The sequence below is a fragment of the Aspergillus steynii genome (assembly GCF_002849105.1).
Source record: "Aspergillus steynii IBT 23096 chromosome Unknown P170scaffold_1, whole genome shotgun sequence".
NCBI classification, from domain to species: domain Eukaryota; kingdom Fungi; phylum Ascomycota; class Eurotiomycetes; order Eurotiales; family Aspergillaceae; genus Aspergillus; species Aspergillus steynii.
The window spans coordinates 4,267,424-4,285,684 of record NW_020194398.1 but is presented as its reverse complement, the minus strand read 5'-3'; the positions used below and the strand labels follow the sequence as shown (position 1 = coordinate 4,285,684).

General features: G+C 53.4%; 4 protein-coding genes across 4 annotated transcripts; 1 reads left to right on the top strand and 3 right to left on the bottom strand.

Annotated features, from left to right (window-relative positions):
* Nucleotides 1-4,674: 4,674 nt before the first annotated feature.
* On the bottom strand, nt 4,675-5,349 carry P170DRAFT_31590 (uncharacterized protein). The gene has a single exon (XM_024843283.1). The coding sequence runs from the start codon at nt 5,301-5,303 to the stop codon at nt 4,773-4,775; it is 531 nt and encodes a 176-aa protein (XP_024710369.1). The 5' UTR covers nt 5,304-5,349; the 3' UTR covers nt 4,675-4,772.
* Nucleotides 5,350-7,989: 2,640 nt separating this feature from the next.
* On the top strand, nt 7,990-9,017 carry P170DRAFT_470491 (putative C2H2 finger domain protein; the record flags this gene model as incomplete). The annotated part of the gene is made up of 4 exons (XM_024852764.1): nt 7,990-8,043; nt 8,111-8,302; nt 8,358-8,437; nt 8,498-9,017. The coding sequence occupies 4 exons, from the start codon at nt 7,990-7,992 to the stop codon at nt 9,015-9,017; spliced, it is 846 nt and encodes a 281-aa protein (XP_024710368.1).
* Nucleotides 9,018-12,918: 3,901 nt separating this feature from the next.
* On the bottom strand, nt 12,919-14,103 carry P170DRAFT_421680 (sucrase/ferredoxin-like domain-containing protein; the record flags this gene model as incomplete). The annotated part of the gene is made up of 2 exons (XM_024847382.1): nt 12,919-13,638; nt 13,717-14,103. 2 exons carry the CDS (start codon nt 14,101-14,103, stop codon nt 12,919-12,921), a joined length of 1,107 nt encoding a protein of 368 aa, XP_024710367.1.
* Nucleotides 14,104-14,480: 377 nt separating this feature from the next.
* P170DRAFT_343656 (putative aminotransferase, classes I and II) lies at nt 14,481-17,982 on the bottom strand (the record flags this gene model as incomplete). The annotated part of the gene is made up of 6 exons (XM_024843416.1): nt 14,481-15,748; nt 15,880-15,910; nt 16,139-16,719; nt 16,783-17,068; nt 17,135-17,610; nt 17,901-17,982. 6 exons carry the CDS (start codon nt 17,980-17,982, stop codon nt 14,481-14,483), a joined length of 2,724 nt encoding a protein of 907 aa, XP_024710366.1.
* Nucleotides 17,983-18,261: the final 279 nt, after the last annotated feature.

Sequence of the window (18,261 nt, the reverse complement as noted above, 5' to 3'; positions counted from 1 at the left end):
GACGAGCGAGCAAAGAGGCAATGCTGTATGTATCTACTTGGTGAGGTGCGTGTCAGCTGAAAACGGCGCGAGCATGCAATTTCTGCCCCGAATCATACGATAGGATGGCCGAAGTTAAATCAACATCAATCAGAGTGGCGTTGTCCATGCACCGATTATGAATCATTCGTCGACTCGACACAAAGAAGAGGGAAACCTCTCAGCCTTTTTTGTGCATGCTCCACGAGGTAGCAAGCCGTAACTGGAGCCCTGGATGGTAGAGGCTTACAGCTAGCCCATCGAGGCCAATTGAGAGCTGTTTCAGCACCACATTCGAGCGAATCGCTTTGATATACGCCCGTCAACCGGCGTCAACACGACCAGTGAGAAAGATTGGGAATCCTCCACGACCAAGAGCCAAGACCGAACTAAGTAGGACTTTCGCGATAGGTATTCGGATCCCTCGAGGGCTGGCTGGATCAGCAGTGAAACACGGCTTGAAGAGGAGCCCGAAAAAGGGCCAAAAAAGAACGCCTGGCCATCCAGTCCATTTTGCGCGCATCGATATTGAATGACACCCCTTCCGACTTATCGCCATCATTGTCAGCATGGGAGCGAGGCGAGCGGCGTCGTAAAGTGGACAGCAAATAAGGCGACACAGCCACCCCGAAGGATTCCATGTCAGCATTTCAAAACCCTCGTTATCGAGGCGAGTTGACCATTTGGGTCGGATTAGACGCTGCTCTCAATCATACCTGGTGATGTTTCCATACGAAAGCCACCGCTAGCAACGGGCAGGCTGTATGGCGCAAATACCAAGAGGCAAAATCATAAAAATAACCCCCCAAGAAGATAACGGTAGAACTAGAGTCATCTAGACTCTGAACGGGACTGGTGACTCCACTCGACACATCGACTGTCTCGTATGGAGCCTCATTGGGGGGGTTTTTTTTTTTTTTTTTTTTTTTTTTCCAAGACAGAAGGGTTTCCCTTTCCTTTTCTTTTTAGTATTTTCTGGCGATTCTCGTGACATCCACAAGATCCAGTCTGAAGCGAAGCGCCGCAAGGGGGCCAAAAACAGAGCCGAACAGAAGAGGGATTTCACTTCCCCAAACGATATCATAATCATGACAGCAAAATAAAATAATAGAAGAATTAAAGATACAACGGATAATCCCAAAACGGTAAACTCTCTGCGTGAAACGCATACGTCTGTGGGAGAGTGCGAAGGTATTCCCGCGCTAGACCATAGTCACCAAGGGAAGTATATGGCTTCATACGAAGACGCTCACCGACACTTTGGGAACCGGTGAAAATGGACCTGAGACTCGGATTACCAGGAAACAGACTAAACCGTGGCAATCGAGGCGTACCAACCGAATACAGCCCGGACCGTTCATAGTTTTACCAGCCTTAGGAGTGGCTTTTCCAACGAGGCGCTTGGCTTCCCGAAAAGCCCATTCATATTCATGTGTTCTGTTCAGCCCTCATGTATCGATTTTCGCCTGGTTCGACCAAGAATCTAATTAATTGCCCCCCCTCCTTCACAGCTCCGACCCGAGCCGTTTGGGCGACTCATGGGGTGTGCCATGGATCGAGGAATAAGAAAAAAAAAAGGAAAAAGAAAAAGAAAAAAAAGTGATATGGCGCATGTGGAACCCGCAAATCGGAGATTTTTCTCTGTGCTGGCTACCTCTTGAGCGGCGCATCGAGCGCATGTATGTCTAGCATCATCCGCAAGAAAACGACGCCCTCCATTGCTTAGTTTCATAATTGACCTCGGTTCAATGCACGAGAGGGGACCAATGGCCGGCTCTTCCGGGCGGAGAAGCCTGTGAATATGATCATTGGCGATAGAGCAAAGTGTCTTCTCCACGCCTAACATCGACGGAGCATGGATGGAAACATGTCATCGATGGGCGATGTGCACACTCGATCGAAAGATTAGTTTACCCCGTCGGCCCACGGGAGAAGCTGCGAGTCATCTGCATGCCCAATGATAATTGCAAAAGCGATGGAAATTAGTCCTAAGCTGCATGGGATCTCACGTAGGAGTAGATTTTGTCCGATTCTGGCTGCTGCGGCAATCAATCTCTCCACGCATGCCACGCCCCTCCCCCCTTCCTTCCGTTCAGTCCTTTGCTGCGTGCAGTAGTTAGAAACTAGGAGAAGAGGGAAAACAGGACTCGGTCCTCTCCCTTATTTCCCCTCCCAAGAACGCGGGGTTCTTGGTAGTGTCACCCCCAACGTTGTTTGGCGGGAGATACTGCGGCTTCATTCTTAGGTCAGTGATAAGGGCCGAAACGGATTGAGGGAGAAGAAGACACGGCCAAAAAGGGAAAAACAGATTAATAGACGAAGCGGAGAAAAGGGAGCGAGTCAAGGCCCGAGGAGACCATTTCCCGGCGTTTGACGACCCAACAGATGACGAGCCAGCAATTTAATCGGAGACAAGGCTGGGCTGAATTTTCGGGGAATTGACCATCATCCGACTAGTGGGATGTTGGTTGGCCAACTAGTTGGCGTAGTAGGAGTTTAGTCGACCTGACTAACCTTCACGCCGTTGATCGCCCAGCCAGCTTCGAATCAGCTCATCCCCTCATACAACCAGTCAAGTATCTCCTTGCGTGGACCGACGAAGCCTTTTCTTGTGGCTTTTCGGGGTTTGGAAACTCGGCGAGCAATGTGTTGAGAGTGAGCCCTTTCGACGATCCTTTTAGTAAATGAACAAGGAGCAACCAAAAGAAAAGAAAAAAGAAAAAAAAAAAAAAGAAAAGCAAGTGAGAACGCTATTCACTAAGATATTAATAAGAAGAGGGGCACCAGGGATATCGCGAGGCGAAGACCTGTCCTCCGATTCGACCCATGATTTCCTGTCTGCAGCTTGGAGCAGCGGCTGTCAGACTGAGAACCAACGACCAGGTTGTTGGGTTCGGATTTAGGCGTGAGGAGAGGAAAGGGGACAAAAAATGGATCGCAGTGACGTGATCCTCCGGTGCATTTAATCAATCTCTATCTAGGCGAAGCGGCGAAGGAGGCAGGACGTTCGTGTAGTCGTTTCGCCGGCGTGCATCGGGCGGCCCATCACGTCGCTATCGTCGACGATTATCGCCCATTGTCACACCATTTCCCAGGCGATCAGCAGCAGGATGACATAACGGCGCCAGACTCGGTGCCTCTCCTGCATTGCAGGCGCTGCAGGCGGTCGATGCGGTGGTTTTCATTGATGGACAGACCGGGTAAGGTTTGGAAAGGATGGGCGACTTGCGACAGACGACGTACGGTGGCACCGTGCTAAACAACTCTATGCAGCCATTGCTTATGGTGAGAAAGGAAGCTGGATCGGACTGAGTCGTATACAAGGGCTGGACTTGCATACGAGCGACGATTCCTGTCCTTTGTAGAAGATCTGTGGTGGAAACATCCACGGACGATCCGCATTATTGACAGAATATTTGCTGGGATGGCAACGACTGGTCCGGGCGATGAATTTCTGGCGGAGTCTTGAACGGATACCTGCTTACCTTACCACCTGTACGACGGAGGAGGGCAGGTACCTGGTAATGGAAATAATGGAGGTAATGGCAGGTAAGGTGTACCGTACGAGGGGTACAGTACATACATACGACATACCGGACAGACCCGGACTGGTCAGTACCAGGAGTACCGGTACCACCAGTACCTCCAGTCTACAGATCTACTGCGTACCTACAGAGCACAGCACAGCTAGACACGAAGGAATGCCGAGTATAGCACCCCTGATGGCAATCCGGCGCCTACAGCCTGCCTACGTATATCGAGTTTGCCCTCCTCCACTTCCTCCGGTCCAGACTGCCGCACTCTCAAGCCACGCTGACCATCCTGCTATCTCCAGTCGCGGAGCCTCCCCTGGACCGGCCAGTATTACTGTAAAAAGAATGTAACCCCCATTTGAATAGGCCGGGCCCAGTTGAAAGCCTATGCAGCCATCGGACGACGATCTATCAAGTCCGGTCTCCTATCAATTGTGGACAATCTTCATCGGCTATCGCTGGCGGGGACGGGAACTGTCGTCGCCAAGCTCAATGGGGACCCTCTTATGATTGACAGAACCATGGCCGAAAGTTTGGCCCTCACCCATGGTTGGGGACCGGGAAAGAGCCATTGCAGAAGTTACCACTCCGTACTTCTCCAAATCGCTGCCAACGGAATTGGGATCTGCGCTGAACTCGGCGGCAACAGGAATGTTCTCCCCAAGCCTCTCGCTTAGGGATTGGATGTCCGGGTCGATGGCTATCTAGACCGTACTTCGACTGCTGACGGGAGGGAAAGTGGAGGGCCATGTGGATAATGGCCACAGAGGGAAGGCCTAGGGGGGGGGGTATCTAGCTTTCAGCGTTGACCAAGCTTGTCACCGCCACGGGGATCCACGTCCTCGGCTTTAAATATCCACTGGCCTCACCGTCATCCGAGGGGAAGGATCGCGGATTGTGGAGGGCGGAGAAGGAGAAGGACTGAAGGACTGAAAGACGGAAAGAGAAAGACGGGATGGGGATTGTTCTGGATTATCGCGCTGGGGCCTTGAGGATCTTCGACCAACCAGTCGCTGTCCGGCCATCAGCAACCCATTGTAGAAGGTTAGGAGCCACGTGGTGGGGGGGAGTTGAGAGCTCGGCTTGATCCTGTTCGTGATGATGGACCCGGGAGAAGTTGGGGGGTTTCACCACTCGGGAGAAGGTCAAGATAAGTTGGTCAGTTGGTCAGAGACTAATCAACTAACTACTTCGGACGGGCGAGAAAGATAGCCGTGATTATTACGGACGCGGACCGGAGAGGTTACGCCGTTGTGTATCCATCTTGGAGTCGGTTCGATGGGTTGCTGCAGAAGACGAGGACACTCCTTGCCTAAGGTACTCCGTAAATGCCCTGGCCTTATCATCGGTCGTTGCGTGCCTTTCACGGCACCCCATCCTCCCATTGTGATCCAATCTGCCCCCTAATCCGTGGGATGCTTTGGAAACCATTTGGCAGGCCGCAGGAGTGCGGATTGCATCTCCTGTTGGCCCGGGATTCAACCAATGATACCGCCTGCGTGCATCGGGGGGTGTGTCGTACAACCGTGGGAGAGTACGGAGTACCCAGGTACCTAGTGATACCCATAGCTCAAGCGATGAGTGGCTGTTGTATGTAGTTACCCCTGGAAGAGAGGTGAGATCACGACTGCTAGACATGCGCATCCAGACGATCCGGGAAGGCTTTGAAACTCCTCCAATGCTCATCGCGCGATAAATGAACGAATGGATCGAGGGGTACGTACGGTGACTGCTGTACCTGTACCTGTACATTTACCTTCGCCTTTCCCTGGCCTCGTACCGCCCGAATAACAGGCAGGTATTAATATTTAGTATTTAATATCTAATATTTAATAATAATGTGGGATCCCATCATGCAGGAAGCTAAACCCACCATCCGCCTAGTGGATTTCTTCCAAGGTCGGGCTCACCCCACCCGCCGTTGATTGGCCGAGCCTATCCTCTAACTCCTAAGGCACAGGCGGGTGGGTGGAGACCTGGCATTCCCCTCCCCAAATGATCTTGACCGGAAACTGTTCTCTCGGTGGAGTTCCCTCCCTCCTGTCTGTTTTTTTTTTATTTTTTTAATTAAATTTCTTTTTCACTTCGTACTGCGTAGGACTCCGTATGTTGGTTGTACTCCGTACTACCTTATCTCTCTAACCACCCAGTGACTAACCCCGACAGCATCCACCGACTCCGTACGTAGATGTTTTCTACAACAACCTACGGAGTAGACGACGGTCTCAGAAGTTCGGAATGGAGGACGGACTGATGCGCTGGAACGGAGCAGATCGGTTACGAGGTGGTAGAATCACAACGACCAGGGTACCTAGAATAGCCGGGCTAGTTAGGCGCAGGACATGATGCTACCTCTGCACTGCTACTATGGACTGGGTATCGACATCTGCCCTTCTGGATGAATCTCCCCTTTCTCCGGGTCCGGGATGCAGTTCCCATTTCTTGCGGTCCGTCGAAGCGGTGGGAGAATCCATCCAGACTACGGAGTAGTGCCATGACATGGACAGGAGACCCGGCCGGATACCTACACCGTAGTTATGTTCCCCAGAGAAATAATGAAATCAACCAGCCCCAAGTGGATTGGGTGACCCCCCTCTTCTAGCCTCGTTGCTGCTGCCCTCTCGCCTCCAGTTCTTTTTCCCACCGCCGCCAGTCTTCCGGGGTAGGGGGGCGGACAACTTGGCTCTAACCATCTCTGGTTACCGAGCTGTAAGTATCCCTAGTCGTATCGACGCCATACGGAAGTCGTATTATTCTGTAGCTTCTGGCAGGTCGAGGTAGGTAGCTCGAGGATTCCTGGCACCTGGTAATTCCGGCCTGTAAAATATACGCGATGAGGTCGCAGGAGAAAATAAAAATAAAAGCAATCTAATAATTGCTAGTTGGTGGTAGGCATCATAAACAGATTAAATCCAATCGAATAAAATTAAATTGATTGTCCCGGGTCGACCATGTAATAATAATAATAACAGCGATGGAAATAATAAAATAAAACCAAATAAATCGAAAATCGAAAATCGAAACCAGGAGGAGGTTTTTTCTCGTGCTTGTCAGCTCATTTTCAATTTTCTGGTTATGGCAGGAATCATCATTCACCCTTGGCCTCGTTGATTTTAATTGCAATCTCTTCTCCTGTCCATCGCCATCGTTGGTTTGATTTCCCTTTTATTTTATTTTTTTTATCATTATTCCCTCTGCCCCCCCCCCCCCCCCCCCAGTCTCCTGAGGAGTTTCCTTACGGACTGTAAACAGCATAAAAAGCGCAGCATCCCGTATCACTGGGACTCCACCCAGCCCCAACAGCTTATTTATTATTTTTTGGTTGACGGTTCCCACCTTTTCCCTCTCTCCGTGCCTCTGAAATTCTAAATCCATTATTCTTACCTCTTATTTATATCGGACTCGCCTGGTCGACGGCGGTCCAGAGAGGAAACCACCACCGACCACCGCCTTCTCACCTTCCTAGCCTCTTCCCTAGGTCTTGGGACAAGCTGACGGGCTTGGCTCTTTCCCAGAATAGGAGGCAACCGAAGATAAAAAAAAGGAGCGGGAATATAGTATCCATCATCGTTCTAATCCTTCCCATTATTACTAGGTTTCTTATTCTTGTTCTGCCTGGTTGGGAATCCACTCCCCCGTGATTACCTACTATCTCCCTGTCGTCTTCATCGGCGCCCTTCTGCTACGGACTACGGACTGGGACGTTATCCTCACCATCCGGAATAATACTGATATTATTATTACGATTTCTTCTTATCCTCGAAATAATAATAATATGGACCAAGAATAACCACCGGGATAGCGAGCAGAAATCATCAGCAGCAGTGCGGTTGCTTTTCCCCATTCGACCCATCGGGCCTCTCTCTTGTGACTCGCGGGGCCAGACCTCCAATGATTGACGAAGCTGCACGTCTCGGATTTAATCTACCTTCGGTGACAGTCTTGTCCTCTCCACCTCGACTGTTCGTTTTGGTTTTGCCTTCTCGCTCACTTTTCCTGCCTTCGACCCACCAGCCCTTTCCCTTCCCGAACCGTTGCTCTATTTAGTACCTATCTACTCCATCTCCCTGGGTTCCCTTTTTTTTTTAGTTTATTATTATTCCTTTTATTTTTCGAAATTCCCAGATCTTTTACTTATTTATTTTATTATTTTTATTTTTATTCTTATTATTTCTTTGCCCTCCCTGTCAAAAGAAAAACACCGTGACAGTTGGAGTCTATCTTCTTTTTTCTTTTATCTATTTTTATGCTGTCTGACTTCCCTTCTTAACCTGCGTTCTTCTTGTTCCTTCCATCCCCGCCCCCTTCAACGGTTTCCCTTCTTCTTAAGCCATCCCATTCCCGTCGGATTCCTCCCCGCCCTTCCCTTCCGCCGTCTGTCCCACTTTTATTTGATTCCCTTTAAGCCTATTGATATCCACGCGCTATTACCGCGGCCATGGCGCCTGGCAATGGACGCGACTTCAACTGCTCGTGGGAGCATTGTGGCAAGGTATTCCTTCCCTCCGGTTCGCATGGATATACATCGGTCGTATCTAACCATGACATCCCGACGACAGTCTTTCAATCGCAAATCGGACCTCTGCAGACATTACCGAATACATACCAATGAACGGCCTTACCATTGCACGGTCAAGGATTGCAACAAGAGCTTCATCCAACGAAGCGCACTGACCGTCCACTCGCGAACGCATACTGGGGAAAAGCCTCATGTCTGTGACCATGAAGGGTGCCATAAGGCATTCTCTGATGTACGATCGATTCCCATTCCCTCCTTCCAGTGCCGTTGCTGACATCCCCGACCAGTCTTCCAGTCTCGCACGCCATCGTCGAATCCACACGGGCAAGCGTCCCTATATCTGCCAAGAGCCCACCTGCGAACGAAGGTAAGAGCGGATCCTCGAGTGGGTAAATAATCCGACCCGTCTAATCTGTTCCAAAACCAGCTTTTGTCGCAAAACGACCTTGACCAAACACCAGCACCGCTCGCATCCCCCCGGGACAGTGACCCGACCGCCGTCTGAGGATGCGATCTCCGAGCATTCATATCAAACGCCCATCAGCACGTCCGTTCCGAACGATCAGTATCTTCTTGCCCAGCAGCCCTACTATCCTCATTCGTCCACACCCACCCACGACTTCTACCAACATCAGAATGTACCCATGACGCCGGTTGCCGTACAAGAACCCCCGCCGATTGTCGCCCATAGCGTGCCCGTCACGTCCCCGGTGGACGTGCAGCACGTTCAGCAGCAGTACATGCAGCAGCTCATGCAGCAACGATACGGACACGGCCGTCCCGGCTACGTGCCGCCGGAGTTCCAACCACCCTTTGCAAGTGTACCGGCGGTGGAGAGTCATCCGCTGATGGTCACCTACCCTCAGAATTTCCAGTTTAAGCAGGAACAAACGCGGCTACTGAACCAACCCGAAGGAACCGACTGGGGGTTTCTAGGGGTTGGATGATGGACGAATTGTACTCTATCTAAACGATTTTGAAACTGGCGGCTAAAATTCCCTGGAACTGCAGCCCCGGTTTTGAGAAGAAACCGTCTGCTCAGAAGAGACTGGACGTTTCTTGTGTGATGCCCGTTACGACTATCTTTACGGGGCGGGTGCTATTTGGTCCGAATGCCATGCCATGCCTTGATTCCGAGTGCCACCGTCTCTCTCGATTTTTGACCGTTAATGCTGTGATTTGGATGATGAGGTCACTTTTTACTTCGCCCATGTGTGACGTTGGCTTGGTTCCCCGGTTAAAAGGGTTAGGCGTTCAGTTGCGATACCATGATACCTGACGTGATTGGTCCTCTATGATATGCCCTTGAAGTCTGTTTTTTTGCCTTTTTCTTTTTCTTTTTTCTTTTCTTCCTTTTTGGATCAGATCAGTTATCAGAGCTGTTGGTTACGTTTGACATGGCCGTTTGAATAGAACCTCAAACGAGCAATGGATTCTGCATGTACTTATTCATACTCATTTCCTAAGCATTTGACTCACTCCTTTGCGGCATTACCGTCTCTCTGGACGGCCCGCGAAATCTTCGCAATCTAATCTTGCTTATTGGCCGACGGGCGACGGAGCCACCTGCCTAGTTCGAGTTGGCATATGGAGAGGAGCGCCGATCTCTATCCCTGCGCACGGAGGAAGTGCGGGTTTAATCTGGGTTCCATTTCGCCCGTCTTCTGCAGGCTTGCCCGAAGCTAGCGGTCTCCCGGCGAGGGGATTGAGGATGACTTCATCGAGAAGCCGTGGACACGGTGCGATTCTGGTCTCTCGATCCGACCTCAGTCGATGGAACGCGTACCTTAGGATCAGGCACTGCTGGGCGTACAGGGTGCATATACCATACCGTCAGCCAAGGATCCACCCTCAACAGTCTCGGAAAACTCCACTTTTCCAAGTTTATTGTCCAACATGCGGCGTACGGAGGACCTAGCTTACTACGCTACTAGTCCGAGTCGGGATACTGCTGGACAGGCGAAGGGGAGTCAAGACTCCGGATTCTGCCATGATCCCGATCCAAACCACGAGACTGAAGCGGTATGAGAGATTAAAGGTCGATTCGGGGGCTAAGGAGATAGTCTCCGTGGACCAGTGGTCCGTAGTGCCCATCGGTGCTATCCACATGCCAAATCGCCCAGCGGCCAATACCGAGCTAGCTGGGGTGCTTCCCAGTTTCGTACCTCCCTAGGATATACCCAGGTAGGTACTCTCTGGGTGGATGGGCATCGGACCGGGCGCATAGTCCGGTAGACGGGGGAAATGAATTTGGCGACAGAATCGAAAGCAGCGGGATGGACGCGCGCTTCGCCTGCATAAACCACCACCGCCACTGCCATCATCATCATCATCACATTCACGTTCACGTTCACGTTCACGTTCACATCCTTTTGGTTTCTTATTCTTTTTTCTTTTTTTCTTTTCATTTCTAACATGTCCATCGCCAGCCAGTCAATCAGCGCGGTCGAAGGATGGAGGGGAGCCAACGGAGGGGGGGAAAAGAAATCCAGCCAACCAAAAGCGGCAAGATGAGGCGTAGGACCGGACCAGCACGAATCAGTCGGCGGCGTGGCTGACGGATCGACTGTACAGACCGACCGTCCCTCGGTTTTTACGTACGCCGGACGCGTGTACTGTATGTACGTACCAGGTACCTAGTGGAGGTGCATTAGGTACCTGGTAGGTAGGTTGGTACAGAAGAGGCATTACCTAAAGATATCAGAACATCCTGCCACCCAGCGTATGGGAATACTGGCAGTGGCACATAGGATCAGAAAGCAACAGAAATGAATCAGAAACAACGGCCTGAGTGGCTGTAGAGTCCGCGATGAATCATAACGACGGGATAGACTTGATTGCCACGTTGGGTTTAGACCTGCCGAGCGGGAGGTGGGCCGCTCCTGACAGTACGGTGGGTATGTATCGTGTTTCTACGGGTCCCTGTAACTTACCGCCTCCGTATGGTACCGGTACGGAGTGGTGCCTCAGGTATCTACTATCTTATTCCTCCCTACTATACTCTACTGCTACTCTACTATCTCCATCGCGCAAACGGCGAATCGCTCTTAATCATGTACCCACCCCTACATATACAGTCACGCCCTATCCCCCCCAATATTCCCTAATCCCTACCCAAGAGACACCTAAGAGACAGACCAGGCCAGCGCATGCCCGTCAAATCTGACATGGGGCGACCGGGGTGCGAAACGGTCTAGAATGCGGGGTTTCTGTGGCATCCGAGTTTCCAATCTCGACCGTGTTGTTTTGGGATGGGTGAGCTGGATAGGTAAGTCGACCACGGAGTGAGCGAGTGAGCGAGTGACGCCATCGTTGGCTACCCAAGTCTCCTCCGGAGTAGGGTAGGTAGTCGACGGCATCGACTGAACTAACTCCGTCCGGACCGTGTCGACAGGTACTTGCCCTTTGGATGGACGCAGTGTCCATCGGACAGAAAGTACGCGGCCGCATGGCATGGCATGGCTGACTTGCATATGGACATGGCGAATGTGGAGTGATACATCCAAATCGATGCATAACTGACTACGGAGCACCTACACAATATGCTAACTATCTACCCGTTGCCTTCTATCAATTAAAAAAGAAAGAAATAAATAAATAAAAAAAGATAAAACAAAGGATTCTCCATTCCCCACAGCCTACCCAGTCAAGTGGAGATTTTTTTTCATTAGAAACCATCGGAATTCATCTCCTCGGGGATGTCATTTGGCCATGAAAAGACGAAGGATCAGCTGGACGGGCGGGAAAGACGATGATCATTGATTGTGTTATTTTCTTGCGAGACGGGGATTATAATCTCTCATTCTTTTTTTCTTTTTCCTTTTTTATTTCTCTCTCTTTCCAGACAGGATGGGGAAACGATCGACCGCGACGGAATGGCATGGCATGGCATGGTCGTGGCAATGAGTGACGGATGTGTTGGCAAGAACCCTGTCCGTAGACGACCGGGATAAGGGATAAGGACAGGGGAGGAAGTTACGTGCTCTGCTTGCGTGGGATTGACTTGTCTTTTTATATTATCCCGATGGATGGATGTACAGGACAGGACAGGGACAGGTTCAGAGTCAAGCTCGGGCCTTCCGGAGGTTAAGTCTAATTGCATGTCATGACAACCGTGGGATGGGGGAAGGCATTGAGTTTTTTTTTTTTTTTTTTTTTGGCCCTGGGACTTCCAGTAGGTTTACGACGGACAGGCACTTACTACTTACTTTCTGCCTGTAACACACGCCCCGACCGAGTTACACCGTCCGACGTTCCACCCGCAGGTTTGAACCACGGAAGTACTCGATACGTCGACTGTCGTGCCGTGATCGATGCGCTCGCGGGTACCGGATACTTTCCTGGCCCGCGACCGACAGGCCCAGACAGGCAGGTCGAGAGAGCCTCGTATTCGTCGGCACCAGCCGCTGCGCTAGAGATCTGGAGTTGGGGACCGTAGAATGGCCGGCTCTATACGGAGTACTGCGTACAGCATCCATCCTAGTGACAGGTTGGGTCCAGCGACAAAGTCAAATTTCCAAGATTCGCTCGGCGATCGAGCTCGACTGCCGAGGAATTGGATTCTGGCGAACGAGTATCTGCCGACATCGCCCCAATGGACGATGCATCAGCTTTAACTGATCCGAGTAATTTTAGACGAAGGGACCCGCTTCGCTAAGGGGCCTTTGACTTTGCTCTAACTGTCTAAGTGATCGCGATGGAGTCGACAGGTCCTCGGGTCAGTCATGTCGTAACCGTCATGGATCTTGATTTGAAATCGTGAGTAATGTACTAGGAAGAATCTATGGAAAGTATATCGCTGTATGGACTGTAGCTGTATAGTTCTCCAGTCGACCGCATCGCATCGCCTCACCAACTGATCAGCCCTCTCTCGCGATCGAATCCGCCGCGCAACTGCTCCTTCGGCTTCACCACCTTCCCCTGCAGCACCGTGTACCGGATCACGTTCTCGCAGTCCTCCGGCCTCACGCGCGCCAGCCAGATCCCCTGCGCCGCACCCTCGTCCGGCTGCGGAGCCGTCTCCCCGGTCTCTTTCGCCTGCTTCTTATACCATTCGAAGTCCCGTCTGCGGTACACGATCACGTTGGCGGCGTACTTGTGTCCGCCGACGTGGCTGATGAAGTAAATCCCCACGCCGCCCGGTCGCTCGTCGTCCAGATCGCGGTAGAGCCCCAGGGGCCGCAGGTGCCGCTCGAATTCGCGCTTCAGCAGCGGCGCCGATTGGCCACATCGCGCGTCGCGGGTGCGTTGCGAGCAGAGGAGAATGACGGCGGCATGCGGGGAGGCGCGCGATCGCAGAGGGGTTTGGGGCGCGGGGACGGCCGGCTCGGATTCGGCGGCCTGGTTCTTCTCCGTTGGCGAGGAGACGTCCTCTACGCCGGCCAACGGCGTGGTGGTTGTGGGCGCGGGGTTGACAAAGTGCGTGATGAGATCCGGGGCCAGGGCGGGGGTGACGTGATCGACAATGGTGAAGCTGGGCAGCAGGAGCACGGTGGTGGGTTGTGTGCCGGGCTCATGGTAGTGATATTCATCAGGGACGGGGATATTGGAGGCCGAGAGTTTGAGTTTCTGCGTTAAGGTAGGTCATGGATTAGCGTCTCGGACTTGTCCTGTCTGTCTAGCTCAGCCTCAGAATAGCAATCATACCCCGTTATTCGGCTCGATTCCTCCCTTCTCGATGGCTTCCATCACACTTCCTGACTCGTCCGCCACGTCGCGCACCCAGTCCGTCTTGCCGGTGGCGACCAGCAGATGCGTCGCCCACCCGCCCACGTTGCCGTACACCTCGTCCTCTTGGTCGACGTCGAATTTGGCCGGGTACCGCACCGTGCAGGAGGCGCAGTCGTGCCGACAGTCTTCGCCGTCGACGGCGGGGTCGGTTTTGGGGAACAGGGCGTCATGCGACGGCGCTTTCGAGAAGTCTTCGGTCGAGGTGACGGGGGTGCTCTGCTCTGGCGTCTGCCCCGGCTCCGGGGACGAGTCCGTCGGGGTGGGGCTGAAGAGCGAGGTGCCTTTGCGGAAGAGAGCCTGCATGGTTGTGAGGGAGCAGAAAGACGAGGGAAAGATGGAAGTCAAGAAAAGTCGGGGACAAATCAGGATGGAAAGGCGAATCTTATCAATCGCCGCCAAGAACGGAATGTATTCCGAACATGTGGCCTTGCTGACTCACCCGCCGCCCATTGGCTGCGCAGAGTCACGGAGTACGGTTTACGTAGGCAGTACTACTCGGCGGTAGGAGTCATGGTAGGTAGGGCAGGGTGGTCGATCCAGTCGACCTGATAGTACCTCGGTAGCCAGCACTAATTCCTGGTCGCTGAAACAAGACCAATCAGAGCCAATCCCGCCTGATGACGAAAACGCACACCATCGGTGTCCAATCCATGGTTATTGATTCGATCCTATCTGATAATCTATCGCGACGGCGTGTAGGGACGGTGGCTCATATTGAAATTGAACGTGTACGGCAAATCGTTCGGTCCGCGAGGATCGGCCAGGCGGATGACACTGCCTCCCGAGCTCCCCGACGTGTTCGATCGCACCTGTCGCAGCGAGCGCATGGACGGGGTTCGGGGGACGGCCAGCGTGTGGTGCGGCTGTGGCTCACGGTATCGCGGTCCACCATTCTGTCTCGGTGGAGTGCTGTAGATGGAGCGACCCTCCCAGGTTGACGCGTTCGAGGGCCGCGGACTGTAACTGCGACCGCGGGACAGCGCCTCGCTGCCGTGGAAGTCCATCGTGTCCGTCTCCCCCTCCTCGTCCGACGGGCCGATGACGGACTCGCTGTCTCCGCGGGAACTTTCAGCCCGGATTCCTCCCAGGGCCTGTGGATCCAAAAATGTCATCCCGCGCAGCAGTTCCGCAAAGACGTGCATCAGTTCTTGGAATTCGGACTCGTGGAGCTCGCGCGACGAGAAGCGGGCGCGTTCGTACAGGGCGAGGAATTCACTGCCGGTCTCGGGTGGCTGGATCATGCCGAACTCGGCCAGGTGCTGGAGATACTCGCGCAATCCCATGGACGCCGGTCGCCGCAGAATTTCGACGACGCGCGTGTCCGGCGGAGAAGGATCCAAGTCGGCGGCGGCGGGTTCGAAGGAGAGGTACGGGTCCGGCGGCGCCAGGGAGACCGCTTTGGCCTCGATCAGGTTCGGCAACTCCTGGAGGACGGTGCGATAGGGCAGATCGGGCAACTCGGGCGACGACGGCGACGACCAGCCCGGGTGTTCGACATGGTCCCACGGGGGGTGGTCGCGGTCAACCACGAGCATCTGGTAGTCGGCAAATCGGTCCCCGTCGGCATCAATGTCCCGGGGTCGAGCCTGGTAGGCCACGATGGCGCTGCGGGCCAGTCCCTCCATCACCAGGCGCCGCACGCTTTTGCCGACATCCTCCTTTTCGATGGGAATCCATGCCTTGGGGATCCCGGAGAGAACGGTGCGGTTGGTATAGATGCGCGTCGCATAGATCAAGGCGGCCAAGATGATGGTCACGACGTATCCGCCAGTGATGATGAAGATGTTGGTGAGTCGCGAGGTGACGAAGCACTGGTAGATGGCGTCGGCCGGGGTCAAGACCACCAGGCAGAAGAGGATGATCGAGAGGACGGTGAAAACAGTGTAGTTGAGGGCGCGATATAGATTCCAGGCCATAGTCGCGAGCGCACCATCCTGCGCGTCGCAGCCTGTGCCGATGCCAGCACGAGAGAGAGAGAGAGAGAGAGAGAAGCGAGAGAACGATGCCAGCGGGCGAGTTGGAAGCGGGCGACGGCAACCGAAAAGGAGCCCGCGCGATCGCCGACCGGGCGCACGTGACCCCAGGGCCCTCGATGGCCCCGTCTCGCCTCCTTTAATTTGGGCTATTCTTAGACGACCTACTCGGTCATGAATGAATCAGAATGATGGACTACTCCTTGGATGGGACGGTATTCAGGGCATAACGGCATTATTCACAGGCGGTCGTCCAGCTTCATCCTGTGCGGTCTATAAATCTACACTCCGAAACATCCTTCCTATTACTTCTCCAGCCCTTCTTTCTACCTCCGATGCACTCCTTAGTCGTCCTGGACAGCCACCTCATCCTCCCATTGTTGCTTGCCCATGGCCCGAGCCCGACGGATGACGCGCTCGATGCCATCCAGACCCATCTTCAGAACATCCATCTTAGGTCCGTAACTCAGGCGAACGAAGTGGTGGCAGGGGCTGTCGAACAGATCTCTTCTCTTGGCCGGGTTCAGATCGAAGAAGATTCCGGGCACCACGATGACCTTCTCGGTGAGGAGAGCATTGAAGAAGTTCAATCCGTCGGAGATGTTGGCCTCCGCGGGAAGAGGAGGGTCCAACGAGGTCAGATCCAGCCAGATATAGAACGTAGCCTGCGGCACGTCCTGAACGCGGAAACCGATCTCATGCAGACGCCCCAGGACGAAGTCGCGCTTCTCGCGGAAATGCTGCTGCAGAGCCTTCATTTCGGCGTGGACCAGAGAGGGTTCAAGCATAGGGATGGCCGCTTCCTGGAAGGGGGCGTTGGCACCGCCGTCCAGGTAGGATCCGGCCGAGCCCAGGGCATTAACGAATTCCTTAGGTCCAACCACCCAGGCGATACGCCAGCCCGGAAGACGGAAACGCTTGGTCAGACCGTCAATCAAAAGCACGTCTGCGCGCCCAAGTTAGCAAGTTTTGCCGGTGAGAAAGGGAGACAGGGGGACTGCAAACGTACCATCCTGGTTGACATCCACCACGTTGGAAGCACCACTGATCGTGGTGCCGTCACAGTCCGTGGTGTAGTTGTATCCTCCGTAGAATTCATCCAGAATCAGGGTGGCGCGGTCACGGCAGATGTCTTGAATCCGGGCCAGCTCCTCGTGCGAAACAAAGTGACCGGTCGGGTTTCGGGGGTTGGAGGTCAACAGAACGGACGTTCCACGGGCGATTTCCTCGGCGATCTTGTCGGGATGGATGTGGTAGTGGTCATCTTGAGCGAGGGGGATGGGGATAGGAGCGATCTGGAAGGCGACCGTTAGCCCGGGGGGGAAGATCAAAGATACCGAAAGTGGGCGGCACAAACTCACGTTCTTGAACAGGGTCAACATCTCCGAGTAAGCCGAGTAGTCGGGAATGGGGAAGGAAAGATACGAGTTGCCCAGGATGGCGGCAATCCGAATCAAACCGGCGCGACCACCGGGGACGATGCACACGTTCTCCCAGGTGTACTGGCTGGGCTTGCCTTGACGATAGTGCTCATTGTATAGACGGGCGACAGCGGCACGGAGGGGCTTGATACCGGCCGTGGGACCGTATTCACGGGCAGCGGAGGTGATGGGGATGGAGGTGGGCCGGGGGAAACTGCCCTCGATCTCGTCGTCGGCCTCGGGGGCACCCTGACCTAGGTTGGCCCAGGACGAGGGATCTTCGGCGTAGCCATGCTCCGTCGCACGTTCAGTACACCACACCACACCGGTCGAGGCTCGCGAGGCATCGAGACCAGCATGCGGACGGTGACCTTCGTGGGCCGTTCGGAATTGACGATGGGTTTCCGATCGGAGTTCTGTCAGAGAGCGTTAGTTTAGCTGCGTCAATGGCGCATGCCTAGTGTCTTGGAAGGTTGATTTTTTTTTTTTTTTTGTTTGGTTGCCGGCATCACAACGATACCCTGGTTTGTGCCCAATCCATCGTGCAAGGCTGGCAGTTTCAGAGAAGCAATGAATTTGGAGAAAAGAACAAATCCAATAGATGGTAGATAGATACAGCATGGAATCGGGAAATACGATTCATTCGGAAGAAAGAAAAAAAAAAAAAAAGATGAGACTACTCTATAAGATTAAGGAAAAGACGTACCATTCTCCGACAATTCCTTGCCGGCAGAGAACCGCCGGTTGGAGGGACGCAGGATGCTCACACGACGTCCGGAGAAGGACATGATGGGCGAAAGAATCAACGAAGGTGTAGTTCAGTAAATCAAGTAGAGCGAGAGGAAGAGAAAAGACGATGGGCGCAGTTGAGCATGAACGACGTCCCAAGGCGGGTTAAATAGTAAGAGACAAAAGGGAGAGAGGGAGAGAGAGAGAGAGAGAGAGGAAGAAAGAAAGACGGAAGGCGAGAGAGAAGGATAGACCAAGTGTCGGCCTGATTCTGACGGACTCCAACTCCAACCAACTTGCCCCAACGTCGACTTTCCAATGAGAATCCCTCAGGATCG